At 42.1% G+C, this 13030-nt stretch overlaps 1 protein-coding gene across 1 annotated transcript in view; it reads right to left on the bottom strand.

Moving 5' to 3' along the window:
- Positions 1 to 12390, bottom strand: part of LOC133425273 (zinc finger protein ZFPM2-like) — a 70235-nt gene extending 57845 nt beyond the window's left edge. Inside the window, exon 1 of the mRNA XM_061716032.1 lies at positions 11929 to 12390. Coding sequence (XP_061572016.1) covers positions 11929 to 11968 — 40 coding nt within the window. The 5' untranslated portion in view covers positions 11969 to 12390. The remainder of the gene's footprint in view (positions 1 to 11928) is intronic.
- Between the last annotated feature and the right edge of the window lie 640 nt (positions 12391 to 13030).

Below are 13030 nucleotides of genomic sequence, written 5' to 3' on the forward strand. Positions count from 1 at the left end.
CCGCCGCTAATCCACTCACTGAAGGGAAGGCCCGGAGCTATGCTGCTGCCCAGCCGCCATCTCACTCCACAAAGCCATAAATGGTGCATTATACAACTGTGCTTCAGAGACACTGCTGATATGCTGATAGGTGATGGACAAAGACCAAAGCAACAACAGGAGCGAAGCCACATGCAGGACTGAGGGCCTTCGTGCAGGAGCAGATCAACGCCGCCTCTCACGCGCCGCACCGACGGCGGGCGTGGACCGTTCAGGGAGCGCTACGTCCGCAGGTTTTTTCGGGGCCGGTGCCTCGAGACAGAGATGGACATGCACCAAGACTCCTCCTCCTCCTATACCGCCTCCCCAACAAAATAGCTTTTCTTGTCTTTCTCCCCACTGCGAATTCATATCAGCAAAGTTGCCAAAAGTCTTGCAGATGAGCCTTTGAACTTGTGAAAGGCAATCATTTTGAATGAAAGGAGAAAGAAAATATATAAACATGGGGGAATTTAAATAAATTGCCACAAAGAAAATCAGGGAGAGGGCAGTGAATTATGTAACGATAAGGCAGCCACCAGCCTAAGCCACAAAATGAGATGTTTTACATGAAACGAACAGCGGTCTAGATTAGAGAGCCATCCTGTTTAGACATGAAGCCAATTGGGTTGATATAACATGTAGAGAAAATTTGAAAGATAAGTGGGAACTATGAGAATTGTTATAATCCAGCTGTAACAAAAAGCTGAAGTATATTGCACCCCCCCCCAGAAGCACTGTGCGATAAACATCTTTGATGAAAGAAGTTCATTACTTGTGCGCTGGGTAATGTAACATGCTGTATTATGAGTGTATGCCAACCTACAAGTGAGGCAGCCTATAATGAAGCCTCGAGCATTTAATGGACATCATTAGGTGAAAACATATAAGAGATAATTATGGTAATTACAAATCCCTTTTATTCGGCCTAAGTCTTTGACAAGGAGGTTGTCATATCAACCACTTCAAACAAACAAAGAGTTGTTGTCTCTTCCCCTAAATGATGTCCGGTTCCATTTGGATGGGAATTGTCTTCGGATTATCATTTTTATTGTTTGGCGACTGGCTCTGAATGGAGGCTACATTTCTTTCAGAGAAAACTTGATTAAAACAAGCGATTCACAATAGTAGAATTTGACTTCCATTTGTGTCGCCACTTCATTACGAGTGAGACCTTGATCTTGAAAGCGGCCCCTTTACAAAGCTAATGGACACGTCTGTTGTATCTTTCAGAGATGGACCCTCAGAGGAGCAAGGCCTTCTATTTAATATCACAGATATCACTGTCCCCTCCTGTCTTATTCAATTTAAGCCCCTATAACACTTGCTAAAATGAATTCAGTGACAGAAAATGGCAATTTTTTTGGCATTTTATGACCAACATAGGGCTGCACGATTCTGGACAAAATGAGAATCACGATTATTTTTGCTTAGAATTGAGATCACGATTCTCTCACGATTTTTTTCCAATATAAAATTTATTGCACTTATTACTTTAACTTTGCAACAGCTGAACAAAAATATAATAACAATAAACATCTCTTGTCTTCTTTACACAAACCTTTGAATAATTTAAACAATAATAACAATTTTGAACAATATTTGTTCCTCCCTGAGTTGAACACCCTTTCAGAAAGGGGACTTGTAACAGATCCTGTAGTTCTGAGGCAACAAATTATTCCTCTGGCTGGGATGAACCCCCCATTGCCTTTTGCTGCTATTAAGAAGCTGCCGATACAAAAGGTAAACGTTACAAAAAGTATGATGGTGCCTGATAAAAGACTGGCATCAACTTTGTAACAGCTGACATTGAACATAAAAACAATAAACATCCAAAAAAATGAGATTGCGTTCAAGCATGAATCGAGATCGCGATTTTTTAACGATTAATCGTGCAGCCCTAGACCAACAACAACAAAAAAAAGAGTACATTTTGGTTCAGTTCAATCAGAGTGTTACTATTTTTTTCGCTGCAAGGGGTCAACTCCAGAGCAGGCCTAAAAACAGCTGAAACACGGCCTGGGAGATCATTATAAATAGACAGAGAGAGTGAAGGGGGGAATCGTGAAAGACTGGGGTGTTTATTTACACTATGCCTCCAATCACTCTTTGTCACAGTTCCATGTTCGTCTTTTTCCAAAACCACAGAGACACACACTCGCCGGGGAGATGCCGTTTCTGGCCTCTTTACTACACAAGCTCATAGCATGGTGCTGTCTTATCAGATCCTGCTTACAATAACAGATTCGCTCGGAGTCAAAGCTGTTGTTTAGCTTATTCAGTTCCACAGTAAAACTCAGTTCAAAACAAGTCGGCAGTCATAGACATGCGCCGGTCCACAGCAGTTGATGATGTCAACGGGTCCCTGGCTAGCACCAGATTCCTGCAGCACTTTCAATCATGCCTTGTGAGATTACTGCTATAGGATATTACAGTACAAACTATGACCATGTGTCCTGCTGCCACAAAGCTTAGCAACATATTAGAGTTTGTCAAAGCAAGCTATTGCAAGGCAGAGATAGATACAGAGAGGAGGAGAGAAGCCATTGACCTTTCTGTCCTTCATATTTGCCTAGCTCCCCCTCAACCCCAATCTTAAGAGCAAAATCATCTGATCCCAAACTAACTGTCAGCCGGCTTGTGATGGTGGCGAAGCCAGCAGACATCAATCAATCAGATTTTCTCTCCTCGTCTATCACAGGAGTTTTTTTTTCCCTGTTTTGCCCGGGCTTATCATCTGACCCAGTTGTTATCCTGTTTCTGAAGCTTTAAAAAACTTGATTATGGCCAAATGTATGTCTTAGAGATTCACAGACGCATCCCAGACTCACCCAGAAGGAATATATATATATATATATATATATATATATATATATATATATATATATATATATATATATATATATATATATATATATATATATATATATATATATATATATATATATACACTCTCAGTACACAACAAAGAAATGAACAGAGGAAGTAATGTTTTTCCAAATGAGCCTCTTAATTCTACACTCATGCTGGAAATAAGGAGTTTGAGGCTCTTATCTTTGCTTTTCAGGGATGCATGATTGCATGAACCTAAGATAAAAATCCAATCTGATATCATAAGACAAAAAGGCATTTTAGCTGGCTACAGCACTTGCTCAGTGTCAACAGTTTTTAGTAATTACTAGATAAGCATTCTCTGAAATACACACACACACACATGCACAAAAAGAGAAAGAAAATTGGCTGATTTTGAAATAATAGTGGCTGCATTTCTTCCTGGGTGTTTACTCTGTCACTTCACAAAGCCTGCTAGGAGATAATAAGAAGCAGGAGCGACTTTCTAACACGTCTTCGCCTTTCATCGCCGCGCATCTTCACACGCAGCTAAAAATTCACTATAAATATAATTGATCATCAACCTGCTCCAACAGGAATATCGCTCTATTATGTGCCAGTCTGCCGCTGCTAATCACGTGCCGGCAGATATGTCCTCTGATCACATCGTGTGTAAGCTGTGCTGTCAACAGCTTTACCAGCTTTGCAGTGATGCGGATCACGACACATCCTCTTTAAAGTATTAGCGCATTTCTGAAGTTTGTTTTATATTTTTAAAGTATTTGACGCAAATTGTTTACATGTTTACAAAGCTTTGTCATTAGCGATTTTCCACTGAACCTTTAAGATGTTGTGTGTTTTGTGGCGTCTGTCTGGCGGAAAATGCTGATGTACAAATTGAAGTGAAAAGCTTGTTACTTAATCCTCTGTTGCCAACTATCCCTGAACTACATAGCCTGCTGCATTTCAGCCAGTTGCGAAGTTGAGCATCGCGCGGCGCCCCCCGACAACACACATCCTCAGTAATTCCTGCCAAGCTGCAGATTTAGGCTGAACAGCTATTAGTCCGTCACTTTTCTGGCGTGCCAGTTGCTATCCTGCTCCGGTGGTGTTCACCGAGCTACTCCCCCGTCCTTCCACCGATTCATTCCTCCCGAATATCCAGAAAAACAATGTCAAAGTCAAAGCATGGCCAATAATTTTACTGCAGTTGCTGACAACATAATGTGACTATGCCCTCTGCAAGACGTGAGTCGTGTTTCCAAGCAGTTGCTTCGCCGTTTCTCATCCAAGATTCAGTCAAATCGCTCATATCAGTTTTGACATATTGCATGAAAATGTTTTGATCACCCGTAGTTAATTAAATTGAAAGAAACAAAAAAAACATCTCAATAGACACATAAAAGTTATTTATAAGCCTGCAAATGGCAGACTGACAGATTTCCACCCCTGGACCTCATTTCTTGAATGCAGCAAAGGCGAGTTCCTGTGTTTTTGGTACGGAGCTGGTTCTCTTCAGAGATGTGGGGATGTCACAGCGTTACACGAATGTGATGCTCAATATCCAGATCCACGATGCACCGAAGCCTCAGCATGGCTCAAAAATAACTGCAATTCCTCAGGAGCCACCTCAGAAACCTCAGTAACTGAGCAATATCTTGGGTCCTTATCTGTGTGCATCACCAAGGTGACGAGGGACTGTGCACGTTAAATGAAAGAAGAATTCATGATGTGCGGCGGCCTCTTTTACTCACTCTGGCTAGTTGCCCTCTCGGCAGGGGGCAAATAGAGAATGTTAAATGAGGCAATTGTGTCCTGGAGGCAAAAAGAGGAGGGGAAAAAAGAGAAACAGCGGTGCTTGTGCTCTCTGCTCCAACCCTGAGGAGCATTCTGCAGAAAAGCGAGGTACATCCAAGCACTCAGGGTCGCCTGTGCATAAACGACTCACACCGGTCGACGCTTCCCCTGAGAACGAGCCACTCCAGGCACACGTGACGGAAAAACCAAATACTACAATCCACATAAAGATCAGCTCAAATATTGAGAGCAGAAAGCAAATAAAATGAAAGGAAAACAGGGTGCTAAAACAGCACGCCTGCAAATACCACAAAGCTACATGTACTCAGATTAAGTTATGAACAATTTACATGGATGCTTTTTACTCTTGTACATCTAGGAGGTTTAATCTACAATGATCATTGTATTTTTTTTTTTAAACAAGAGGTATAACAGCATCACTGTCAACCCTTAACTTCTATATAACACAAAACCTGGTGCATAAAATCTCAGCGGATCATTTCTTTGACAATACTTTAAGTACGTGGCCAATTTCTCTTTCTTTCTCTTAATGTCAAGCTCACACGTCAGGTAGCTGGCAAGCTAAGAACTCCTCGTTTGCTTCCTAACATCCTGTTTTTTTTTTTTTTTTTTTTTTTTTCACAACAGTCAAATCAGAATGATAAATACAGACAGAGGTGGGTAGTAACGAGTTACATTTACTCCGTTACATTTACTTGAGTGAAATGTTGTACTTTTAGGAGTAGTTTTGAATCACTATACTTTTTCCTTTTACTTGAGTAGATTTGTGAAGAACAAACTGTTCCTCTTACTCCGCTACATTAGGCTACGTTGAGCTGTTACTTTTCTTTTATCCCTTTTATCCGCGTACGCGTCAATCTCATGACATCACTGGGTGATTCTTTGGGAAAAATGTTTGTTTTTGCATGTTTTGTCACATTTACACAGACTCAAACACACACAGAGTTTCTATGAGTTCATGGGCTTGTTCTAGTTCTGCCTGGTTAAAAAAGAAAAGTACAAAGGCTTGAAATTTTGTGCTACTTGTGCTTAATTTATTTTTTTATTCTGTTATTTTATTTATTTTATTATTTATTAAAGTACTTGAATTTACTTTAAGCTTATTTTAATCTAAGCTATTTTTTATTTATTTTATTTTATTATTTTATTGATTTAATTTGCCTGAAGATGTTTATTTTGTACTTTTGTCTGTTTGAATGGTTGTGTTAAAAAAATAAATCAGACGTTACTCAACAGTTACTCAGTACTTGAGTAGTTTTTTCACCAAGTACTTTTTTACTTTTACTCAAGTAATTATTTGGATGACTGGTTTTTACTTCTACTTGAGTCATATTATTCTGAAGTAACAGTACTTTTACTTGAGTACAATGTTTGGCTACTCTACCCAGCTCTGAATACAGAATACAACAAAACTAGTGCAACTGAAACGACTGCGATTTGGTTAAAACTGTATTAATGACAAAGATGATAGAAGTGCACCGGCATGACCCCGACGAGCAGCGGGTTCCAGCGCCGAGCTGCTGCTGCTCTGAGGACCGAGGCCTGTGGAAGTGCCAGGATGTTGACTGTGCTCCGTTAACGCGGCGTGCTGGTGGCGGCAGGAAACGGATCCCCCCTGCAGTCCCACACTGTCAGCTATACAGACGTACTCTACGGTGACACCTCTGATAATCGAAGCTTTGTCTGGGTCTTAAAAGGACGTACTTGAACAACAGCGAGACCAGAGGCCTCTCTTTGCCGTGATGGCCTTTGGACATCAATATTTAAATCTCACATCTCGGTTGTGATTAGAAAGCTACATTTCTCCCTCTCAATCTCTCTCTCTCTCTCACTCTGTGTGTGTGTGTGTGTGTGTGTGTTCAGCCATGCTCCTCTGAAACAACAAGGTGGGGGTAACAGAAAAAAAGAAGCTTAAATCAATGATCTTTGAGTCTAAACCAGATTCCTAAGCAGTTTGCCACTCTCGGCAGCAAGATAAGATAAACTCTCTTTGACCTAAGAGATGAAGTTGCCATGACGATCAGGGAGTCCACTTTCTCTATTGATATTTTGTAGATGTAACAACAAATGGAACTAGATCCCATTCCTGATAATGGTGATTAATTAATACCCATATTGATCCCTACAAGGAAGAGACAAGGCTATTAACTCAAAGCAGGCTGAAAGTCAATTGTTCCCCGAGGCTCAGTGGGCATCATTGATATAAAATCTAAATAAACTGAAAGGAATACGGTTAAGGAATAAGCTTGTAAAAGGATATGCCACAGTAAAAATCTTTTTTTTGGTTTGGGCTCAAATTAACATTTTGTTCACGCCGGTGACAGTTCCAGCGTCTGAATGAGAACACGGTGGCGACAGCTTGAACCAGCGGTTATTGGAATAATAGCAGTGGAATTCAGGAAAGAGGAAGATAAAGAGGAAACTGAGAGAGGAAGTGACCTCCACCTTCGCAGCAACCCTGCCCACATCTCACACAGCTCTCCAGGCACCGCAGGGTACAGCGACAAAGGGGGCAGGATTAGGCCCGTCAGAGCATCGGCTGCTAACGCCAGATCATTAAACGCATCGCACAGCTTTGTTTTCACCAGAGAGGAAGCAGCAGCTGCTATACATTCCTCTCCCTATAGCTGCACCGCCTCTGTCACCAGCAGCCGTGGAGGCAACACATACTTTTTCTCTGCACAAGAAACATTTTACTTCAGACACAAAAGAAGAAAAAAAACCAACTATGAAATGAGATGACATTCATCTGCATTGTTGTTTTGTGTCAAACGTGAGGAGGCAATTGGGGATCCTTCAGCTAAGACGAGGCAACGGCACAAGCTGTTATTGGCAGGGAACAGATGTTTGAGGGAAAGTTGGCATTCAACAACCATTCTTCTTCTGACAGAAATCAACAAGAGAAACACAAGAGAGACGCCGTGATTGTCATCCAATGAAAAGAAGACCCTTAAACACACACAGCCAGGCTGGCATGCAAACATTATTTTTTGATTTTTACACCCCCAAATCAGCTCGCTGCAGAAGTTTGCCAGCTTTTTGTAGGCCAAAGGTGAAAATGCAGTGAATAACGACTTCCACAGTCTTCCACACACAAGACAGCAAAGTGGAGTTAGACTGCAGAAAACATGGATAAGAAGTCATAGCAAGACAAGAAACAAAGAGCTAAGTGCTCTGACACTGCTGCACATGCACATAAGCACATACTTGCTGTGCATACTGCACATGCATCAATGCATACTCAGGCAAAGACACACACATTCAGATACAGGATCCTTGGCAGTCAATTCAGTAAACACTCCCCTTATCCCTTACTAGTGTAATCTGCCTCTGATAAATGCCCCTCAAAGATAGAAATGTCACCTGATATGATAAACAGCGTGCTGACGTTACATAAAGTGGCCTTATGCTAAGGAGTTGGAGAGATTAACTGTAGAGCGGAGATGGAAAAAAATGGTTGCTATGATAAAAAGCAGACTTCCAGCCCGCTCAGCTGTGGTTCGGCTCAGACTGACGGGGTGAGAAAAGCAGGGACCTGGGTGCCATATTCCCGGGTTACAAACGCAACACGCTAGATTAAAGATAACTTAAATGTACAAGCAGCTAGCAGTTGCTAACTAAAAAGTTCAGTTCCATGTTTTCCTCCTCCACGATAATGACGTATCAGTAAGACAATGGAGTAAAATCTGTTCCAACGTCAACCGTTAGGTGCTTTGTGGGGGGAAATAATAAAAATAATAGAAGGAAAGAACAATAACAATGACAAAAGAAGAAAGAAAAAGTATGTTTAATGACTATCACATCAGCAGTTGAAGCTCTGGGGTCTTGTGCATCTCCCACTGACTTGCTATACACACGTACAGTAATCTATACAGTACGGTGCTCCATTCTGCTGCTGCCTGGAGTAACAGAAGCCGGAGGAAACAACGAGAACCCTCCAACGGTTCGTACAGCCAGACAACGGCAGAGGGGGGAGCACTAAGTCAGTTTAATAAGCACATTTGACATTAGATGTCCGCACATGGCCTCAGAGGGGCCGCCTCCTCGCGTTGCCATAAACACTGGAGGAGGCACGCTCCCCTACATCATCCAGATTCCCCCCGTTTGACGCCGTTGGAACTTTGGGGGGGCAATTTAGCAGAAAAATTACTCCGAGCGGCTCGGTTTCAATTCGTTCATATCTTCCCCTTCCTATTAAGCATCAAAATGTTCTCCTCTCAGTGCAAACAGAGGTATGGACACCACGACCGCCGCCGCGGAGACGCGGGGGAGGGGGTTGGGGACTCGGAGGGCTGAGGACTCGGGGGGGGGGGGGCAGACGGAGGGAGCTCGGTGGAATTCACCCGTCATATTACAGCAGCTAATCGCAATCCGCAGAGCATCAGCGATATTTTCATCGCTCCTGTCAATTTCCATTGCACATACCCACCCCCCCACACACACCTTCCGCCCGCCACAACCCCCTTTCTTGAAACGACTAACAATCTGGGTAATTTATTGGCATATTGGCACGGGGTGATAAGGCTAAAAACAACAGCATCTAGCAGCTGGCCCAGGGAGATGAGCTGATAACATTGATATGTGCTCCCACACAAAACACCTCCACCACTATCTCCACGTTTTATCAAACTCCTATTACAATAAAAGTGGACGGGCTCTGCTGCCTTCTTGGAAAAAACAGCTAGGGGATGTATACAAGGATGTATACACATACTAACAAAAAAAACAACAACACATATATATATATATATATTAAAAAAAATATATATATATATACACGTGTGTGGTGTGTTTTGGAGAAAGAAAAACAAAACAAGTGGGGAATACATAATTTATCACTGTATTATCGCAGGATATCCAGGCAGGCTAATCAAGGAGCACTGAGTGACTATTTTTTGCCTTATCATCCAAAGTGGTGGAAACGGAGAAGGAATTATCAGCCAGCTGCAGATTGCTGGGCTGGAATTTTAATGGTAATAATCGGGTTTCTGATGGTATATCTTCTCCGCTTATCTTTCCCATTATCTGGCCTTATCGCCTCAGTCATCGGAGCAAATTAATGGTGCTCTTTCAGCATCGCCTTTTTATCACCGCTCAGAGAGCACCCAAGGGGAAAGAATAAGCAAAATATTAAAATACTGCATAAATCACAATTTTAGATAACGGTCCAATGTATGCAGGAGGGTAGGGAAGGGGGGCGGAGCAGGGAGCACTGCGCCCAACAACCTTTTTTGTCCTTTAGAACGACTGTCTGTGCTGACTTTCTGAGCATTTACCTCCTTTGCCTTTTTTTTTTTTTTTTTCTCTTTCTTCCCCGAGTTTCCCGGGATAACGGAGAGGATCCAGGCTCTTCGTGACCTTTCTGTTCCCAACCAGTGCTTTATTACACGGCTGCATATAGCAGCTCCCTATTAACAAGCTCCAACGCATGACACACTGGTCCACAAAAGGCCAGGTCACGGTGACGAAAGCCAAACACAAGTTTTAGATTTCCTCTCTGCACGGCGACAAAAATTTGAACGCCACAATTGGATTGGTCCAAAAATGATTGGGCCTGTCGCGTCATATGTGGTTGTGGGTGGCTACGTGTCTGTGGTGGATGCCAGCAAAAACACAAAAACACAAATACGAAGGAAACCACGGTCAGGAAATCAATGTTTTTCTGCAAAAACAATCATTTCTGGGAGTGTTTAACTGCACAAAACTATGTGGAAGCTTTCGGCGAAAAAGTCTAAAAACCTGATGTTTTTAGAAAAGGGAAGAATGAGCTGAAATATTTAGAATATTATATATTTAAATAATTGACATAGCTGATGATTGATGCCTGATTTTGTCCTGACAATATTTAATAGTCCTTAAAATTAAGCAAAAAAAAAGGAGAAAAAAACCCAACAAATCTTAGAAAGAACAGTTACATATGAAATAAAACTAAATACTGTTGGTGTCACAAATGAGAGAAACTGCTCGTGTAAACCAACAGGCACGAACACACACAAACACACCGACGTGTGTCAACTCACACACCGTTTCCTTTTTTATTATTGTCTACGATGACTTGAGGATCAGAGAGAGAGACATTAACGTTGTATAAAGTACTGCATATAATCTGCTGTATCCTCCCTGGAGCAGCACATAAAGTGGTCAAGCTGAACACACACTGTACACACACTCAGACGCCAGCTGTGTTTGAGAGCTGAAAGTGTGTTTGTGGCACCACATATTTCGGGGTGATCTGCAAGCTCGCTAAAATCCTAGAAATTACAAAAAGTTGTTCCAAAGCTTCCTTTAAAATTAAGAATTGAGAATAAATTTCAGTGCAGTGAATAAAAGACACTTTTGAATAAATACATGATAATATAAAGGAGCATGTGGCCTGCAGGCCACGAGGTTATGCAGCACTTCATTCAAATTCTTCTATCGTAAAAACAATCAATTATAAAAATCTGAAAAATATAAATTAAACGTGTGCTATTTTTTAAAATTAAATTAAAAATTAGTGAATAATCTGTAGGGGGGGGTGTCAACATTTTCCCCAGATCAGAGCTGCATTCAGTTAAATTAAAAATTCAAACATGCTATAATTTATAAGATTTAAGGCTTTTCTTGTCAATATGACAAGTAACAAGCCATCAGCACTGCTGATCAGTATTTATACAATCTGTAGGTGAAGTTTGACAAAGTCTGTCCTCATAGACATGTACACACACCTGCAATGAAAGTGTGTATGAGCAAAAGCAGAGGAGAAACCCTCGTGTTCCTGCGTTTTACAAATAAAAACACTGACATAAAACCCAGAACTAACTTTTTGGACACCAGTGTCATAACGCAGAGTCAGTATTATCCAGTATTATCCACCTGAAATGCTGGTAATAGTCAGGGCACGACAGCTTTTTTAGTTGAATTCCAGCCTGATGCGATGCACTGATACACACTTTTTGCGAGGATATAGCGGAAAACACCGGAGAACCGAGCAAAAAATCTCCAGCTTTTTTTCCTGCAACTTGGCAAGCAGGTTCCGTGAAAGTTTTTCCGCCAGCAGCAAATGTTGAAAACACAACAATCATGTTGAAAACACAGCAACCTCGCAGAGGGAATGAGCTCCAGCGCGGCGGCCAGGACGCACCGTGACCGGTGCGTCCTGGCCGCCGCGCTGGAGCTCATTCCCGGACGCACCGACGCACAAAGGTCCGGGACTTTGCTGGAGAAACAAACGCTTATCAGCCACAAAAACACAAAAACATTTAAAAACCACAAACTTACGTTTGATCTGCCTGGGGTTGCTCTGCTTCCTTCGGGACATGCCTGCTGCGCGGCCGGTCACTGAATCCAGGTGTTATAGGGCTGACAGATCGATAGGTTTTGGTTCATCCAAGCAAGCAAAGATTTGAAGGGGGTTTTATGATTTTTTTTTTTTTTTTTTTTTTTTTTGGTCTGATGGAAACGGAGGAAGAACTAGAATAAAAAAGGGGGGACACCAGTAGTTTTTTTTTTTTTACGCACAAGTCTATCGCTCCGTCTGTCTTTCCTTTATCTTTCTCGTCTCTCTGGCTCTGGCGCTGACTTTCTTTCTCTCCCTCACACACACACACTCACACACACACATACACACACATGTGCAGATTCAGACACACACAGCCTGCACATGCACGCCCTCTCTCCCTCCCTGTGTGAGTGAATCTCTCTCTGCTCAGCACCGGCTCCGCTCCGTGATGAGGCTGCGCTGCGCCGCGATCCGCACGGACTGACTGGGGAGGTGAAGGCGTTGCGCGCTTTTGTTTGAAGATAAGGTTTGTTCCTCCCCGGGCACCGTAGCCGCAGTTTTGCTGAACTTCACTTGATCCACAATTACTTTTTTACTCCCACTTATTAATTAGGGTGGCCCTTAATTAGCGCCCCTTGTTTTGTGGGGTGGGGTGGGTGGGGGGGCAAGTGAAAGAAAAGACAATAAAGATGGAGGCAAGCTGAGCTGCGACCGCTTATCTGCACCAAACATCACACACGCAGTTAAGGTAAACATCACCCAACACCTTTTCATTTTACAGCAGGCTTTTCTTTCTTTCTGTCTTTCTGTCTTTCTTCCTTCCTTTCTTATTTCTTTCTTTCTTTTTCTTTTTCTTTTTTATTTCATTCTCATAACAAATATGCATCCACATCAATGAAACACTCCATGATTCATTCATTATTTCATCCACATTTTAGAGAGATGACCCCCCAGGCCATGGGTCACATTGCATCTTGACCCCTCACTCTCCCATGATGCACCCTGAGCGTTTATATGAACTGACAAGCTTTCACGTTTATTTTAAAATGAAAAAAGATTTGAAAGAATTTACCATCCGGATTTTAAGATTTATAGAATATA

Source organism: Cololabis saira, chromosome 3, assembly GCF_033807715.1.
Source record: "Cololabis saira isolate AMF1-May2022 chromosome 3, fColSai1.1, whole genome shotgun sequence".
Classification (NCBI taxonomy): domain Eukaryota; kingdom Metazoa; phylum Chordata; class Actinopteri; order Beloniformes; family Belonidae; genus Cololabis; species Cololabis saira.